The 19,929-nt window shown below is 41.8% G+C and overlaps 1 protein-coding gene across 1 annotated transcript in view; it reads left to right on the top strand.

The window, feature by feature from the left end:
* Positions 1 to 10,741, top strand: part of SCP2 (sterol carrier protein 2) — a 112,551-nt gene extending 101,810 nt beyond the window's left edge. The window contains exons 14-16 of the mRNA XM_059374772.1: positions 36 to 165; positions 6,281 to 6,360; positions 9,747 to 10,741. Coding sequence (XP_059230755.1) covers positions 36 to 165; positions 6,281 to 6,360; positions 9,747 to 9,842 — 306 coding nt within the window. The 3' untranslated portion in view covers positions 9,843 to 10,741. The remainder of the gene's footprint in view (positions 1 to 35; positions 166 to 6,280; positions 6,361 to 9,746) is intronic.
* Positions 10,742 to 19,929: the final 9,188 nt, after the last annotated feature.

Consider the following 19,929-nt stretch of genomic DNA (forward strand, 5'->3'; position numbering starts at 1 on the left):
AGTGTTTTTTGTTTTGTTTTGTTTTTCCTTTCCAGGAAGGGGAACAGTTTGTGAAGAAAATCGGTGGTATTTTTGCCTTCAAGGTGAAGGATGGCCCTGAGGGTAAAGAAGCCACCTGGGTGGTGGATGTGAAGAATGGCAAAGGGTCAGTGCTTCCTAACTCAGGTCAGTGCAGTGACACCTTCATTTATAGAAGCCCTGATGTACGCAAGGGAAGATGGGGGTCTGTTTTGGTGTTTCCTAAAAGGTCTGGCTTCAGAGGTGTAGGAACTTGTTAAAGAAACTAGTGTTACAGCTGTCTCCTCCCAAAGATTGGGAAGCTCCATGATAGAGTTGCCAATTTTAGTCTTTAGGATTAGACAAACTTGGGTTGGGGTCCTGGCCTTGCCATTCACCAATTCTGGCTTTGAACAAATTATTTAACTTCCCTCAGCCTCAGTTTTCTGAACTGGAGATGGGAATAATAAATGGTATCTATTTCATAGGGTTGATGCCAAGATTAAGAGAATTCTCTCTCAAGTATCCTGTAAAGCACATGCTTCCAGGACATGGTTACAGGGCCTCAGACGTCCTGTCTATACTCAGTCTCCACTTCCTCTCATCCCAGCCTTTCTTGAACTCGCTCCAGGCAGCTTTGATCTGCATCCCTGTTCCAAAACTGTGTTGTCAACATCCCCAGTGACCACCATGATGCTAAATTCAGTGGCTCATTCTCAGCCTTCCTATTAGGCTTCTAGTCTTTCCTCTTACCCACTGGACGTTCCTTCCTGGCCTCCCTTACTGTTTACTCCTCATCTCCAGATTTCTTAGTGTTGGCATGCTCCAAGGCTCAGTTCTATCTCCAATCACTCCCTGGGGATCCCCTCTAAATCCCTCTAGGGATTTAAAGCCATCCCTACACTGCTGACTCCTGGGTATCTTCAGCATGGACTCAGCCACTGAACTCCAGATGTATAACCAACTGCGTAACTGACAAGTTTACTTGGATACTTGACAGGTATCCTGAAGCTAATATGTATAAAACTGAATTTCTGATTTGCTCCTACTCCCCTTTAATTATATATTCCTCCCATCATCTATCTTCCCCATCTCCATAAATCGGTTCTGCGTCCTACTAGTTCCTTGGTACAAAAACCTTGTCCTCATCAACTCCTGTTTTCACAGTCTAATCCATCAGCCAAATTCTGTTTTCCTCTACTACTACCACCTTGGTCTAAGCCTCCATCATTTTTTTGCCTGGTCTCCCTGTTTCTAACCTTGCCCCCTACAGGTTCTTCTCCATGCACCAGCTGGAGTTACTGTCTGTCTATCTGTCTATCTAGAAACTTAAGTCAGACTGTGACTCTCCTCTGCTCAAAGCCATCCAAAAGCTTTTAGCTCACTCAGTAAAAGCCAGAGTTCTTATATTGGCATTATGTGATCTGGCCCCACTTTTCTGTTTTACTTCTCTCCCTTACTTTGCTCCAGTCACCCTGGCCTCTTTGCCATAGCTGAAACATGGGGTGTTCCCAGTTTAGGGGCTTTCTACTATATTTGCTCTGCCTGCAATTGTCTTCCCTTAATATTCTCATGGCTTGTTCTCTTATTTCCTTTGGATCTTCGCCCAGATGTCACCTTCTCAGTGAGCCCTTCCTTACCCTTAATGCTTTTATTTTATTTGTTTATTTAAAAAATATTTTACTTAATTATTTGATAGAGCACAAGTGGAGGGGCAGCAGGCAGAGGGATAGGGAGAAGCAGGCTCCTCGCTGAGCAAGGAGCCCAGTGTGGGGCTTGATCCCAGGATCCTGGGATCATGGCCTGAGCCAAAGACGAGATGCTTAACTGACTGAGCCACCCAGGCGCGCCAGCCTTAATGCTTTTAAATCACAGCCCTGTTAACTACTCCCTATTATCCCTTGCTGCCTTATTTTTCTTTATAGCACTTCCTGCCATCTGATCTACTCTATTATATTTTACTTGTTTCCTTTTTGTCGTTCTCTTCCACTTGAATTGTAAACTGCATGAAGACAGAGCTTTTTGCCTGTTAGGTTCACTGCTGCATTCCCCTTGCCCACAGTAGCACCTGATACATGGTAGGCTTTCAGTGAAATAAATAACTAAAATGAATGAATGATGCTTAGTAAGTATTCAGCAGGTTACATTTGTGTGTTGTATTTTATGTTCATTTCTCTTGTTGGATTGCATGCCTGGGGCAGTTAAAAAAATAGGATGTATTGGGACCACCTTTTTGGAAAGCTTAAAATATCATGCTATGAACTTTGAAAGTGATTTGATATATAATCAATCCAATTAAAGCTTTGTAAGTGGCAAAGTGAAAGTCAGGACTGTGTTTTAGAGGATGAAGTTGGTGCATTAGAACTGATGAATTGGAAAGGGAGAAATTAGATGCAGAGGGAGCAGTTTGGAGGATGGATGTTGCCACCATCTGAGTGAGCAGAAAGGATAACCTGAATGTTGGCAGTAGTAAAAGAAGATGCTGTTACATTGTAGTTACCAGGGTATTCAGGGTAAAGTTGATGGGACCTAGTAGCTATGTAGGAGAAGGAAGTCTCTTAAAGATGAGAGAGTTTTGTTACTGATACATTATTGAGGGAGGTCCTGGAGGAGTGGATGATGTCAGGAGCACAGGGGGGGCTTTAGCAAGTAGCAAGGAGGGATGATACTTCTTTCTCTGGGCATCTCTGGGCATATTCAGGGGCATTTTGAGGTAGAAGGGAGGTTGGCAGAGCTCTTGGAATAGAGTTTAGAGCTTGGAGACACGAGAAAATGTTGAGTGGCGCTGAGTAAGGAATCAACTAGAGATTCAGGAAGGAAGAGACAGTAGTAAGGACATCTTGTGTGGGCAGGATGGTAATGTGGTAGAAAGTTCCTGAAGTACATATAGTTGCTTTTTTTCCCCTCAAAATGAGTAGGCAGAACAATAACTATAAATTTTCACTTTATGAGTTGCCACTCTAATGTGGTGTAGGAAGAAAAACTGAAGCTTAATCTAGAGTTAAGCTTTTAAAAATAAAAAGAACTTTTAGAAAATAGTTATTTTAGGATTATATTCTGATACTCCCAGGCAGATGATAAGGTGATATTTAAAAAAAAATTCTCCTATTTTTTTTTATTACTGTTTGTTATGAAAGATAATTAGCTTATGGAAAGCTATTAAATAATTTCAAAAAACCTTATTCCCTGTATATCTGGCCGTGAGCTCTTCCCATAGTAGGTGCCCCATCCCAGACCTGAAGGGATTTTATCCTGGAGCAAGGTAATTTCTGCTGAAACTGATACTTGTTGGCAGCTGGGAGTGGCGTTGAAATATGGACTTACCCAGTGAAAGCCACCACTGGAAATAGCCAGCTCCGTTTACATCAGCCAACAAATGCCCATTTGTTAGAGATCAGCTATGTTAAAGCATTAATAACCTGTCCTAGTTTGAACTAGCATCTTAAAGAGAATTGCTAGTTCTTTTGGCATGTGCACAGTGTTGAGAGGTTTACTTACTGCTGACGAAGTAAAATTTCCTTACAAGTATTTCATTTGTTTATATTCTAAGAGTTTGGTAATGATGATTAAAGATTTTTAGATTTAATATGCATTTTTCATACTCTTTTCCTCCTGCCTAGGTGTCTTTGTCTATGAATTCTGCCCCTCCCTCCTCTCCTTTAAAACAACTCATACAGCATATCTCTAGGAAGCCAACTTTGATTAATCTTAACATGACACATTAGCTTTCATTCCTTTATTCTGCCCTGCATCAACTTGAGTTCTCAACCCTGCCCCTTTATGGGCAACATGATATAGAAGGCCTCAGCATCTTGTATCCCCAAGATACCGTAGAAAGAGCATAGCCTTTGGAGACACCCAAACTGGGCTCAGACCACAGCCCTGCCACTTATTAGGTATATACCCTCTCTGAGTCCACTTGTCTCATCTAGAAAATGGTGAGAATAATATCTATCCATGGAGCTGTTGTGGGCATTAAATGAGATACATAAAGCACCTTAGCATAGTAAGTGCTTAGTAAGTCATTGATTTCTCCCCAGTACATATATTAAACATTAATTTTGCTTGAACACGTGAGACTTGTCTTGAAACTCTGCAAAAGGGCTTGGGGAACAGAGAAGGCATCTAGATTCATCAAATACTATTGAACTGGTGAAGGCCTGGTTAAAACTGAGCTGTTGGGGCACCTGGTGGCTCATTTGTTTAAACATCCTCCTCTTGATTTCAGCTCAGGTCTTGATCTCAGGGCTGTGAGTTCAGCCCCACTTGGGGCATGGAGCCTTCTTAACAACAACAAACTGAGCTGTTCAATCTTTGTATCCTTCCCGTAACAAATCAGAAGCCATAGTGCTTGGGAGTAATGGGCTTTAGCTGCTTTCAGATGTAGCTCAACTCTTCAGCTCTGTGATTGCGAGCAAGTTCTTTGAGCTCTCTCATCCTCAGAAGTTGTTCAAAGATCCAGTGAGTCCATGGAAGACAAGTGAGCAATAAGCACTGATAATTACAGAAGTAGCAGACTTTCCTAAACAACCTTTTTTTTTTTTTTTTTTTTTAAGAGAGGGGGAATGAGGGGAAGGCAGAGGAAGAGGGAGAGAGAGAGAATCCTTAAGCAGGCTCCATGACCAGCGCTGGAGCTCTCCGTGAGGCTCGATTTCCCAACCCTGAGATCATGAACTGAGTCGAAGTGGAGAATCAGACATTTAACTGACTGAGCCACCCAGGTGCCCCTAAACTCACTTTTCAATGACTGAGAGTCCTTTCTTAAAATACTACAATCAAGTCCAACTATAAATCACGCCCAGCACTCTGTTTGCTAGCTTTTTTTCTACCCTGCTCTTTAATGATATATATCTACATGGGAACTAAATTTTTTGGACTATAAATCCCTTCATTTTCAAAGCTTCACACATTTTTTTCCCCCAGTAATAAGAAAATTTTGTTAGAAGCAAAGATGGAATAGCCATTGAATCTCAGTCTTTTTAGGGTCTGTCCTTAAGTTCGAAGACATACAATAAAAACTTTTAGCTTTTGCAGTGCCTGGGTGGTTCAGTGGGTTGGGCCTCTGCATTCAGCTCAGATCATGTTCTCAGGGTCCTAGGATTGAGCCCTGCATCCGGCGCTCTCCTCAACAGGGAGCCTGCTTCCCCCCTCTCTGCCTTCCTCTCAGCCTACTTGTGATCTCTGTCAAATAAATAAATAAAATCTTCAAAAAACCAAAAAAACTTTTACCTTCCAGTCTTGTTTTAACTATTTAATAATATGGGCATGCTGTGCTTTAATAACTTACTGCTATCTTAGTCCATTTGGGCTGCTGTAACAAAATACCACAGACTGAATAGCTTATAAACAACAGAAACTTACTTCTCACAGTTCTGGAACCTAAGTCCAAGATTAGGGTGTCAGCTGGGTCACTTTTGGTGAGGCTTATTCAAGGCCAGCAGGAGAGAGAGTGAGTCTGCTAGCAAGATAGAGTCTTCTTAGATAGCATAACAGAACCACAAGCATGACATCCCATCTCCTTTGCCAGATTATCTTGGCTAGAACAAGTCACAGGTCCTTCCTATATTCAAGGGCACATCCAAAGGCATGAACACAGGAGGCAGGCATCACAGGGGTCACCTTAGAGTCTGGGCACCACCATAACTACTATTAATACAGTGGTGTCTATGTATTTATAGATGTTTTTTCATATGAATATCTGTTTTTAAGCAAAAGTGGGACCATGCTCACAGTTTGTTTTATAACTGGCTTGTATAATAGTATCATGCATGATACAGTATAATATGAACCTCTTTTCAGGTCAGTAAATGTAGCTCCACATCATCTAATGATTGCATTGCATCTCATTATGTGAATATGATGACTGATTTCTTTCAAAGATTGATTTATTTATTTTAGAGACAGAGCACAAGCGGGAGGGGCAGAGGGAAAGAGAATCTTGAGAAGACTCCATGCTGAGTAGGGAGCCCAACACAGGGCTTAATCTCACGGCCCTGAGATCACAACCTGAGCCGAAAACAAGAGTCGGACACTTAACCGACTATGCCACCCAGGTGCCCCAGTAATTAACTTAATCGATTCCCTCTTGTTAAATATTGAGGATGCTTGTAATTTATGTCACATTTTACCAGTCTGCCATTGAAGAGTTCGTGAGTACCCTCTTCCCCACACTGCTCCGGTGCTGGAGGCAAGCTGTTGCAGTTGGTGGCTTTTGACTGAAGTGTGTACATGAAACTGAATACTCCCCTTTTCTCTTTTCTTGTCCTGCATATCTCTGTTTTAGATAAGAAGGCTGACTGCACAATTACTATGGCTGACTCCGACTTACTGGCTTTGATGACTGGTAAAATGAATCCTCAGACGGTAAGTACGATGGAGATTCTTTCCTAGTCGGTAGGTCTTTTAGTCCACTGTTTCATGTCCTGCCTCAGCTTCATTTCATACCATAAAGTGGAAAGTGGTCAAACCCACAAAACTCAGTGTTCCCTAAAACGTTCAAATGACACGTTCAAATGATGCTTAACAAATGACAAACATTTGTGGTACAGGCTGTGTGCCAGGCTCTGTCTTGTGTGCCGGAAGTACCCAGATGAATAAGAAAGAGTTCTCCTGTACAGGGCATTCACCATGTGGTATGAGGCAATTCTGTAAAAGAGTGAGTGTATCCGAATATCCAGTCCAGGGTGCCGTGCCTAGCTTGTGGGTGGCGGTGGCGTGGGGCGGTGGGACACCGTGTCTCCCTGAACCATCGGAGAAAGCCTCACAGAGGAAGTGACACTTACACTGAGTTCGTAAGAATGACCAGAAGTTAGCAGTGCACAGGTGGAGAGCAGGAGCAGTCCGGAGTAGAGCGATGCGAACAAACGCATGACCTTTTACATTTCCTGTCTTTGCCCGTGCTCTTTTTGTCTGAACGGCCTTCCCTGACAAACTCCTTTTCTTTCAAAATTAGCTCAGATGTTATCCCCAAAGACCACCTTACCAGTTGAGAAGAACTGTGGCCAGTCCCTTCTGGGCCATCTACTGGAAGCAAGCTTAGCGCTTGTCACATTAGATTAGTCACAATGCGCGTATTTCCTTAACATTAGATCACGAGTGTCTCAAAGGAACAAACCACATCTTTTTTTGTCCTCATGTCTACAGAACTTAGCACAGTGCCTGACATTTTTAGATTTTCACTAATCAGTTGCTGGATTAAGTTGTATTTGAAGTGTACTGATGTATGGGTTTTCCTGGTCCCCAGTCATCGAGGGTCTTCTACTCGTTAGTCACCCAGTGTTGAACAGACTTGATACATTTAGCTTTCTTTAGCCAGAGAAAAAAAAAACAGAAAGAAATTGAGATGCTGCTTTGCATTGTGAACTGATTTTTCTGTTGCCTCAGCCTGATCTGTTTTAGGTCTCATTCTTACAGCCGCCTGGTAATCCAAAAGACTGGATAAAATAACTAAATCTGACGCACACTAGTATTCCTTTTTAAAATGTTTTCTCTAAGCAACTGAGCCTATTTCAGTTGATGCTTTGACAAGTGAGAGACTTGCATCTGTGATGTTTCAACTTACTTGACACCACTGGCATGGACATCTCCACCCACGGAGCCTGCTCCAAAATTCTGGACAAAACAGAGGCCACCAGTATAGGAGCTGGCTGTCTTCCTCCTTCCCACCCACTGCTCCTCGTTCCACTGTGCACTCCAGCCACTTCCTTGGCAGGGTGATCAGACTTCACACATCAGCTGCCCTCGTTCCCAGTTTATCTATTTACCACCCATTTGGGGGAGCGAAGAATCGGCTTATTTTTCTTGAACACCTGTTGGCACCCAAAGGAATTAAAGATAAAAATCGGCAGATACTTCTGTTACTATGCTAATGGTCTTCCCTTCTGCTTAGAGGATTTGACTGGAAACCATTAAATGCATTGGAAATTATATTTTCAGTGTTTGGCTACAGTTGAAACAAAGCAGTGTCTCTCCAGTGTAAAGCACACACGAAGAACACCTAGGGGCCAGATTAAAATGATCCTTATGTTTGCATGCCCTAAAGGGAGAAGACTTGTGTTTTCTCTATAATAATTAGTAAATAAAAAGTCATTTTCTCTTTTAATTTAAAAAAAAAAAAAAAAGGAAAGATGGTGAGTTTCTCTTTTAGGTACTGCTGGTCCATATTTTTTTAAGGACATATGTTAAATATATTGTGTTCTGAGACACCTGACCTTTAAGTCATCAGACAGAAGGCTCTGTGCCATATAGAAAGGAAATATTTAGTTTGTCCAGACAGAGGAGGGGGAAAAAAAAAGGAATTAGTCACCCTTACCAGAAGGTGTAGAAAAAGCAGAGTTCCGTGCATTTGCGTGGATAAGGCAGAAGAGCTCCTAATTTCTTAATATATGTGCTTAAAAAGCGGAGACTACTGGAAACTTTTTTCATCTAGCTTTTCCTTATTTTAACAGTTGAGTTAAAAGACTGAGATCATAGCAGGGAAATCATCCTCTGTTCCCAAATTTGCTATTATTTCTCTAAAGTTTTCCCAGGATTTCATTACATGATAAATTTAGCAAGCATCAAGTGATTTAATCCCAGGCATTTGTTAAATGGAACAAATTGTGGCTCTGCACTTCGGATTGGTTTGATTCTTCTTCTTAAGCCAAAGATTGACACCAGCCCCTCAGTCTGAGCAGGCTGCCTGTCCTCCCTCTGTAGGGATCAGTCCTTTATCATGTAGACCAAAAAAGGAAACAAAATTGGTGACATTTCGTCCACATTGTGCTGAATCCCAAGAGTATCTAAGTGTGTTATTCATGTGCTTTTTTTTCCCAGCAGACTACTGAAAATTTCAGTTCATATTTTTGTTGTTGTTAAAATTATTATTTTTTTTTTAAAGATTTTATTTATTTATTTGACAGAGAGAAATCACAAGTAGATGGAGAGGCAGGCAGAGAGAGAGAGAGGGAAGCAGGCTCTCCAATGAGCAGAGAGCCCGATGCGGGACTCGATCCTAGGACTCCGAGATCATGACCTGAGCCGAAGACAGCAGCTTTACCCACTGAGCCACCCAGGCGCCCCTAAAATTATATTTTTAAGTAATCTCTGTATCCACTGTGGGGCTCGAGTTCACAACCCAGAGATCGAGAATCACATGCTACACTGACTGAGCTAGCCAGGCACCCCTTAGTTCATATTCTTGATCCACATGTAGTATTTTTATTTTTATTTTTATTTTTTTAAAGATTTTATTTATTTATTTGACAAAGAGAGATCACAAGTAGGCAGAGAAACAGGCAGAGAGGACGGGAAGCATGCTCCCTGCCTAGCAGAGAGCCCGATGCGGGGCTCGATCCCAGGACCCTGAGATCATGACCCAAGCCAAAGGCAGAGGCTTTAACCCACTGAGCCACCCAGGCACCCCACACATGTAGTATTTTTAAACAAACCATCTAGTATGAACCCACTTCACTTCCTATTTGGAGAATGTACCATCGGTGACAAAGGCAGATAAAGGTAGCCTCAATTTCTAAGAGAAGACATCTGGGAAAGATGTGGTTTTTGACTGCTCTTTGTAAAGTATGCTTTTTACAAAGCCTTCCTTTTGAGGAATCTAGTTTCAAATCTGACCCAGCAAGCCAAGTTTCATATTTTGAAGAAAGTTTAAAAAACCTGGATAAGTCAAATGATCTCAGGGCTGGATCGTCTAGAAATATAAGCAATCACAAAACAAAAAAATACCAAGTAATAAATTTTCTTTCTTCTTACAGGCCTTCTTTCAAGGCAAATTGAAAATCACTGGCAACATGGGTCTGGCTATGAAGTTACAAAATCTTCAGCTTCAGCCGGGCAAAGCTAAGCTGTGAAGAACTTTTGCAAATTAAGATGAGATATATAGATATCTGTCTATATACTTCATTGTCAGAACTTAGACGGAAACTACACATTGGCAAATTGCGTGAGATTTGTTTTTAAATGGGTTTGACCAGTCCTGTTTTCCAAAGCTCTGGGCGGACAGAGCCTGATGATGTACTACTGCTAGCTGAATTACATACAACTGTGCATTACAAAGTTAATATGGTAATTATGGTTTGGGGTAACATTGAGTTTCGGAATAAAATTAGGAACAGTAAAATCTAAAAACTATGTAAACAAAAACTCTCATTTTGCTTATAAAGTATATTTAAAGATCATTCTGCTGAAGATTCAACTTAAGTTTTCCTCTGGAGAACTAAGGAAGAAACTGAATGCCAGGAGCTAGCCAGTAATTAGTGTTGAGCACTTAATCTATTTTCCATTAATAGTTTTTAAAACTCTGTTCAGAGATATTTTTAAAAAGACTGAAATTTTGCATTTCATGCCACCGAATGATATTTTTTTCCCAAATCAAAATAAATCTGATCAGAGTTTGGGGGAAAAAATCTACAACTGAATGCAGGCCTATTTTTAAAATAAAAACATTTTTTAAATGACTTTCCTTCTTGAAAAAAAAAATCAGTGTATTGGTCATAAAACGCTGTTGTTAAAAATAATTGAACAAATAAAGCTCGCTTTGAGATGCACAGCTTTTAAACTATCTCAAGTGCTCAGTCCTTTGTTCTCATTTTCCTATTTCATATAAATTTAGTTTAATTAATTATCCACATTTAATTTATCTTCCTGCTTTTTCTAATGCTAATGTTATTTCTTATAACTTAGTAAGATACGGGGTAAAATAATGCTTTTGGAAGAATGTTTAATAGAAAATTAAAATAGCTCTTCCTGATCTCCTTTGTGTTTATTGTGTATGTCCTTTTTGTTCAGGGTCTTCTCACTGATAGAGAGTAAAAGAAACACTGGGGGATTTACAGTCCGTGTTATCTAGGTATATCTACTGGTATCTACTGGTTACTCTGATAGAATCACTAAGTTGTTTTGTTTTGTTTTGTTTTGTTTTGACAGACAGCAAGAGAGGGAACACAAGCAGGGGGAGTAGGAGAGGGAGAAGCAAGCTTCCTGCTGAGCAGGGAGCCTGATTCAGGGCTCAATCCCAGGACCCTGGGATCATGACCTGAGCTGAAGGCAGACACTTAATGACTGAGCCACCCAGGTGTCCCAATCTCAAATTCTATAAAATGAACTCAGAATAGAATTCAGACCTCCTTCTCAACTGTAGTTGTTTCTTTACTCTGAGAAGAAAAAGATTTGAGAAAAAAGGTCCAAAAGAATATCTGATTTATCTTTAGTTTGGTTTTATTTTATCATCCTGTTATACTTGTCCCAGATAACAAGAGACATGTGGAAAGATAAACAGGGGTGCCTGGGTGGCTCAGTGGGTTAAAGCCTCTGCCTTTGCTCAGATTGTGATCCCAGGGTCTTGGGATGGAGCCCCAAGTCAGCATTTTGCTCCTCCTCTTTTTCTCTCTCTCTCTGCCTGCCTCTCTGCCTATTTGTGATCTCTGTCAAATAAATAAATAAAATCTTAAAAAAAAAAAAAGATAAACAGAAAAAAACTGGTTCTTGGGGTAGAAATATATTTGTGTATGTGCAGTTTATACATATACTAGAAACTTAATGATGAAATCTAGTTAGTAGCAGTTTAATTTCTAGGGAAGGGAGCATCAAGGTTTGAAGGAAAGGTTAACAGGTCTGGGCTAAAACTGCTGCTGCTACTGGTTTTGCTGCTTGAGCAGGTTGAGTCTCAGTTGCCTGATCTATAAAGTGAAGATACTAATATTGACCTCCTAGGATTATTGAGAATCTCGAGAGAGAGCATAAGTAAAGCACCTATTAGTGTTACGTACGACATAGTCACTCAGTAAATGTGAGTTCCCTTACTGTTCCACAACTGCCACCTCTCACCTCTGGGATAGGTGATACGTCTATGTTGTTTTCTTAGGTCCCACTTTTTGAATCTTTTTTCCTTTGTTCACTTACTTAACAGGTAGTTCTTGAGTGCCTACCAGATACAGGGTAATATATTTAAGGTTCAGTGTTAGGCACTGGAGGTGGTGATGAGCTCTTCCTCTCGTGGTGCTTACAGCCTAGCGGGAGAGATGGTTCACACCAAAGAGCTGGGTAATTCCTACAGACCGATGTACCATGAAGGAAATGGTCAGGGTGCTGGGATGCAGAATCACAGTGATGGGTCTTCTTTGAGAAAGTGATCAAGGGAGACCCCTTTGAGAAGTGAGGTGTGAAGGTTGAGGAGTGAACCATGCAAAGAACAGTGTGTGAGAGGGTGGGAAGGGGGCCAATGTGAGTGGAATCTAGTGAGCTGGAAGGGCGGTCCAAGATGAGGTTGCCTAGGCAGGCATAGAGGAACTAGCTGTATTGGAATTCGTTCATTGTGGTAAGGCACTTGGGATCTGCTGAAGATGAGCTTTATATCCGTTCATGTCTCACTTGTGCTGCATATCCACTTTGCCAGTATATCCTGAGTCTAGGCCCCAGGCTCACGGAGCAGCTATTACCTGGAGCATTGTGATTGTCAAGGCAGAGGAAGAGAAAAAGGTGATGTACCCTCTCTCTGGCTCTTAGAGTTTCCACCCCAAAGTGATACATACCACCTTTGCTCCCATTTCATCATCCAAAGAAAGTCACGTGCCTCACCCAACTTCAGAATCTTACCAGAATGAGAGGATAGAGTTAAAATATTTGTGAAAGAACTATGACCATTACAGAAGCAGCTGTAAGCAGGGGGGTGAAATGACTTAAACTGTCACTGTGGCGGCTGTGTGGGGAATGTACCCCTTTACTCGGGGAAGGGGGCTGGACAGTGGATGTCCAGGTGCAACAAGATGGTGTCCTGGACTGGGGTGTCGGTGGCAGAAATATGGACATGGAAAAGTCAGCAGAGGGAGAGCTGACAGAATTTGATGACTGGAAGTAGGGGCAAGAATGACTTCCACATGTCATGACTGGTATGATGAGGGGACAAGCGGATTTTAGGGAGAGAAATAATAAGGTCTACTTTTGAACTTGTTAACTTGGAGATGCCTGAGAGATCAGCATAAGGAGATAGCAGAGAGGCAGTTGGATTTACGAGACTGGAGCTCAGGGGCGCCAGTGTGGCTCAGTGGGTTAAAGCCTCTGCCTTTGGCTCAGGTCGTGGTCCTGGTGTCCTGGGATTGAGCCCCGCATCGGGCTCTCTGCTTAGCAGGGAGCCTGCTTCCCCACTGACCACCGCCTGTCTCTCTGCCTACTTGTGATCTCTGTCTGTCAAATAAGTAAATAAAAAATCTTAAAAAAAAAAAAAAAGACTGAAGCTCAGAGGTGAGGTCAGCTTAGAGATACACATTTGGAGGTCATGGGCATCTGGGTGGTATTAAACTATAGGGATAGCTCCTGTCATCTGGGGAGGCAAAGTGGAGTGGAGTAAGCCTTGAGGAACTTACGCTTTAGAGATCAGATAGAGGAGGAGGATCTGGCAAAGGGGATGAGGAAGAAGGACTAGAGAGGTTGAGAGACATTTCTCAAGAAGAGAGTATATATAGTCGAAAGGTGGGAGTTGTCATCTGTATCCTTTGCTCTATAAGGTCAAGTAGGATGATGTCTGAAGGTGTGTACTGGATTAAATTTGGCAACAAGGAAGTCACTGGTGATCACTTACAAAATCAATTTCAGTGGAGTAGTAGAGATAAAACATAGATTGCAGTTGGTTTCATAACGAGCTATGAATAATAAGAACAGAAGAGTTCCATTTGGTAGTGATATGCTCAGTGTCCAAATGATTAACACAGAGCAAGCACATTAGCTAATACTTTCAGTCCTAAATTAGGTCATCTTGCATATCATGCATTTTGCAACAACATCTTGCTGTTCTCTGTGCTTACCCTCACCATTCTCTCCCTACTCCCACCCCAATCCACTTGGCAAATTCCTTTTCATCCTTTTCCTGACTTAGCTTTCAGGAAGCTATCCCTGTTTGCCATAAGTGGAGTTAATCATTCCCTTGTAGTAATTTGTTTCTGTTTCGCCTGAACAGAGACTGTGTCTCATGTGTCCATTTTGATCCCCCCAGCACGAAGTCTTGGCTTGCTGTCATTACATAAACGAATGAAAGAAGTTAACAATTTAAAAACAATTCACAGAGGGCATTTCTGAGTATAGGAATCCTGTCACAGAAATGCATTCTCTATTACAATGACCTTCAGTTGCCCTAATGATGAAAGAGGACATTAAGAGTTCTCCTTTTAGCCTGACTTACCCTGCTCTTTCTTCGAAATACTCACAGCTTCTCAGAGCAGTCTTTCCATTTAAGATTGAAGCAGCCCAAATAATAAAAGTCAGTTTGCGGGTTTATTACAGTTTTAAAAAGAAAGTGGCCCAGTGGGTTCTGTGAGCATTGAAATCATCAGCCTTGTTGCTGTGCTTGTACAGTGAATTCGGACTCTCAAATTTCTGCAGTCCTTGTTGAATTTATAGAGAAACAATAATGGAGAGTATGACTAGGAAGTGAATTTGGAGGGCAGGGTGTGGAAGAGTCACTGAGGTGTGATCAGAAGAATCGGATCAGGTCCGTCTGCCTCTGGGAAGCTAAGTCAGAGCAAGGCACTTAGACCTCACCAGTCTTTAGTTTCTTGCAAAAGGGGGACATTGTTAATTCTTTTTTAATTGTCTCATTAGACTGTGAACTCCTTGAAGGTAGAAACTATGTTATTCATCTCTGTGTCTTGCTTTAATACAGTGTCCACCAGAGTGAGCATCAGTCAAGTTTCTGGAGTTTTAGACAGTGATCATCAAAGTTCTTTTTATTTTTATTTTTATTTTTAAAGATTTTATTCGGGGCACCTGGGTGGCTCAGTGGGTTAAGCCTCTGCCATCGGCTCAGGTCATGATCTCAGGGTCCTGGGATCGAGCCCCACATTGGCTCTCTGCCCATCGGGGAGCCTGCTTCCCTCTCTCCGTCTGCCTTCCTCTCTGCTTACTTGTGATCTCTATCTCTGTCAAATAAATAAATAAAATCTTTTAAGAAAATAAAAGATTTTATTCATTTAAGACACACACACAGAGCGAGAGAGAGAATGAGCAGGGGGGAGGGGCAGAGGCAGAGGGAGAAGCGGGCTCCCCGACTAGGAAGGAGCCCAATGTGGGACTCATTTCTAGGACCCTGGAATCATGACCTGAGCTGGAGGCAGACGCTTAACAGACTGAGCCACCCAGGCACCCCATTAAAGTTCTTTTTAAATGGAAAATCCCTTTGAAAGTTTCAATCACATATAAATATAAACCCGTTCTGTTTTCCCCATACATGTCACCCTAATGAAAAGAAATATGAAATTAAATCCTATAATTAATAGCTTAATCTTCTGAAACTCTAGCAGTTTCAGAAAATAACACTTTAGTGCAGCCTGGTATAGAAAACTTGGGACCCATCAGATGTGGGTTTTGGTTCTAGCTCTGGCACTTAAACAGTTGTGGGACATTGAGCTAATAATAAGTAAGGACTCTGAGCTTCCTTCTCCCTTTGTAAGAATGGAATAATAATTCTCCCTTGCTGGCTGTGAGGATTAGCAATTATAGCTTTAAAATGACAAGCCACACAGTAGGTACTCAGTAGATGGTTCCTAGTGATACTTGAGGGTTTTTTTTTTAACAGGAAGGAATTTATTCTTTGGGACATTTTGTGACAATCTTTTGAGTTCAGATAATATGCTAGCTTCAGGATTGGGGACAGTTTGCATATTTTTATGGACTGTCCACATCCTTACATTTTCATGAAAATTTAATAGTCTCTGTAACTTAGTGAATGGATATAGAATTGTTGAGTTTGACTTATGGAAGATTTGCATTTCAGCCAAGATTACAGTTCTAGCTGCCCATGGCATAGCTGCTTTCTGAACACAAAGACTTTGCCGGATGTTATTGACCAAAAAAAAACAGTCATCAGTCAGATTGTAAATTACTGGGTAAATTACTCTGTGGGACCGGGTTTGTTTAGAGACCACACTGATATGAATTAGGAGTTGGGGGTATGGTACTAAACAGCTAATAAGGTCCCTGAAAGAATTATGTGTATCAGGAACCACAGCTGCGTCTGGCCAAACGTTAAAAGAGTTTTTCTCAATAGAGAGTTACAAAATCTACTGGAAACGTCCAGTATTAATATCTATCTGGAGACTGTTGCAAACAAACAGCTCTTTAGTTCTTGGTTAGAACAAAGAATATAGAGCCAGATTTCTGGCCCTTAAGAAATGTGGCGTCTGATTCTGTTTGGCAGGAAGTTTAATCTGGCATGGAATTTTAGCCAGACTTCTTGAAGAAATATTTCTTTTAATGTATCATATCCAAAATTTATTGCAAAGAGTGATGTCCATTTAACCTATTCTATTAATAGTTATTTAAATACTTTGTAAATTTTCACAGCGCTGTTTTCAGCAGCATGTAGTAAGCATTAGACCTTTTATTTACCGAATTTGTGGCCTTAAACTTTTAGGCAAAACTGGGGAAAATTCATTGTAGTCCACTGTTCTTTTATTTATTTTTTTTTAAAAATATTTTATTTATTTATTTGACAGAGAGAAAGATCACAAATAGGCAGAGAGACAGACAGAGAGAGAGATGAGGAGAAGCAGGCTCCCTGCTGAGCAGAGAGCCCGATGCGGGACTCGATCCCAGGCCCCTGGGATCATGACCTGAGCTGAAGGCAGAGGCTTAACCCACTGAGCCACCCAGGCACCCTCCACTGTTCTTTTAAATTGCAGGCTGATAAGTGTAAGTGCTACAGTTTTCTAACCAACTACCAACACCAATACGTTTCCTTTTTCTTCATAAAATATTATGTAATTCACCTTTTAAGAATACAGCACCTTCTGAGTGTGCAGTACACTGTTCAAGATTAGACCCTTCGTTTGAACAGAAATACATGGAAGAGTTCAGATGTGAAGCTACAACAGTACAAGGGAAAGACTGACTAGGCAAGCAGACAAGAGCCTTCAGCTTGGCAAAGTGATGCCCAAGGACAGGGTGTGATAACAGTTCACAGATGTTTGAGAAATGGAAAGACCAATGAGAGGGAGGGGTTATTTTGCTTAGTTACTAGAACTAATGGGAAGAACTATAAAAGGGGAATTTCAGACTAAAAATCCGCTGAACTTCCCGACAATAAAAACTGGTCAAGAGTGAACTGAGCTCCAACACAGAGATGCTCCTGAACCAGGCTGGCAACACAGGGCACCTGTGGCAGATGGGCCTTAACAGTGGCTAGTGGAGCATCTGAATGGCAGAAAACACTTCACTGACAGCCACTCGAGGATTTCTCCTTTTGCCATTTATCAAAATCTTCTTTCTTCTCTGTGTCAGAAAGACTTGGTATTTTTTTTTAATTTTATTTATTTATTTGATACAGAGAGAGAGAGAGAGATCACAAGTAGGCAGAGAGGCAGGCAGAGAGAGGGGGGGAAGCAGGCTCTCCACCAAGCGGAGAGCCCGATGTGGGGCTCGATCCCTGGACCCTGAAATCATGACCTGGGCTGAAGGCAGAGGCTTAACCCACTGAGCCACCCAGGTGCCCTGATTTATACTTTTTAACTTGACTTGCTCCATGACTTACTAGATATCTTTGAAAGAAACAGAGAAATGAGTATTGAAAGTTTTTCAGTTTTCATCGTGGGAAAGGATCCCGAGTCTGTCTGTGTCTTTGTCTTTTCTGAGGTCCGTTTTTACTTAGCTGAAAACAGTAGAACCACAGAATAACAGCTGCAGTGTAGGTGACCGCGCTCCCTAACGCTGGAACCTAAGCGTGAATTCTGACGCAAGCACTCATTAGCTGGTCACCTGAGCAAGTTACTTATCCTCCCTGAGCATCAGTTTCCTAAAATGGGGCGGCAATAATACAATTATGCTTGTTGAAGATTAAGTGAAATGATGTATGGGAAAATGCTGTTGTACTATGTACTGGTTTTAGTTATTGATGTTTGTATTAGTTTTCTCTTGCTGCTGTAACAGATTACCGTAAGTGTAGTGGCTTACCTTGACTTATCTGACAGTTGGGCAGCTTGGAAGTCTGGGGGAGGGGGCTGGGGGTTGGCTGGTTTCTCTGCTCCAGGTCTCATGGGGCTGAAATCAAGGCATTGGCTGCCCTGAGCTCTTATCTGGAAGCTCGAGGGGGAGAATCTGCTTGCCTGCTCCCACAGGACATTGGCAGAATTCAGTGACTTGCTGCTGTAGGAGTGAAGTCCCCATATGCTTTCTGGCAGCCCGGGGTTCTCAACTTGTAGAGGCTGCCTGCCTTTCACTCATCATTAACGATAGTCGAGTCCTCATATTTTACATCTCTCTGATCTCCCCTTCTGCCTCCTCTCTCTTACCTCCAGCCAGAGAATATTCTGTGTTTTCAAGAGCTATGTGATTAGGTTAGGCTCCCCGGATAATCTGATAATCTCTCCCATTTTAAAGTCCACAACCTTAATTATATCTGCAAAGTCCCTTTTGCTACGTAATGTAGCAGTCACAGGCTCTAGGGATTAGAGTGTGGGTGTCTTTGGGGGTTCATTCTGCCTACTACAGTCATGGTACTTTAGGGCTGGAAAGGGCCCTTGTAGAACACGAAATTCTACAAGAACTCCTGGGTTCTTGCCCGGGAGGGTTTATAATCCAGTGGGGGAAAGAGATGAAAAACATACAGCAAAAAGAGTCCAATAATAAAGAGTTTCTATGGGACATTCTAGGAGTCCAGAAGACCTTATCTGTATCTGACTCAGCCTGCGGTTCTTCCGTCAGACCCTGCTTGATCTTTGGTGTTTCGTCTTTTCTCAAGATCCTTCAGATGGAATCCATATACACAAAACACCATGTGATTTGATCTCTAAATGTCCCCAAAACAAGCTGCTACCAGAGCTCAGCATTTGGGACTCTGCTGTTTAATAAGGAAAGGTCTTGAGCCCTCTGCTCAGAGTAAGAGGAATCATTTTCTTCTCCAATGATGAAGGTATAACAACATCTTATCTCCCCTCCTTCCTCATCATTCCCCCAGGAGAGCCCTCTTGTCTTTCACTCCTCGTTCTCTGGCCGCATGTATGTATATACTCCCCTCTTTCAAGTTTTCTTATTTCTTATTGTTTTGAATTAGAAGGCACTTACCCGGGATAATGTAGAGATTTCTGGTTAATTCTTTGCACTTGTCATTTCTATTTTAATAATGTTTTTCATAGATGTTAATTTAGTCAGGCCTCGGTGACAGTTTGGCAATAATAACAGCTGTCATTTATTGAACACTTATTACGTGCTGGGCGCTGTGCAGAGTTCTGCATTTCCGTTTTCTCATTTACTTCCAATTTCTCATTTAATTTGGACATTCTGTGAGGCATGGGTACTATTCATAGCTCCATTTGAACCCATCTTGGATTTGAACCCAAATCTAAGTCCAAAGCTTGTACTTGACACTAGAGTAATATTAAACAGGAGCTAAAAATGAGGCATGAAGGAGCCAAAGCAGCGCAAGTGAATTGGGAACCCTCAATTTCAAACTCAACTCTTTACAGCTATTTGGAAAGTCAGAGGATTTCCTTCTAGAGCACAGGATCTCCTCCATTTTCTACCAGAGACACTCACAGGGATTCCTCCATACTTTGTTTCAGATAGGTGATTTTAGCCTGTGTTCCCACAGCGCGCAAACAGCTACAGAGTATATGTGGGCACCGGCTTAGCATTCCACAGAAAAGCCTACCTCTCTGGGGGTGGGGTGGAGGAGATGTAATGCGTCCTGTGGCTGGCCCCAGCAGTTACAGGTAACAGAAAATACCTTCCCCACGGAATTGGGATGAGTAAGATATTTAAGGATTTCACACAGAACCTGGCACTTAGTAGGTACTCAGTAGATGCTGATTCTCATCGTCCTTCTGGGAGATTTTCTTTAGTTCATGGGTATTCAAGTCAGTAGGATCCTGTTCTTCTAGCTTCTCTTGAATCTAGGCTCAATGTTGAGAAGACAGGAGATACATCTTCTGGGTCGGCCCCTGTCCAATCCTGTGA

Source organism: Mustela nigripes, chromosome 14, assembly GCF_022355385.1.
Source record: "Mustela nigripes isolate SB6536 chromosome 14, MUSNIG.SB6536, whole genome shotgun sequence".
NCBI classification, from domain to species: Eukaryota; Metazoa; Chordata; class Mammalia; order Carnivora; family Mustelidae; genus Mustela; species Mustela nigripes.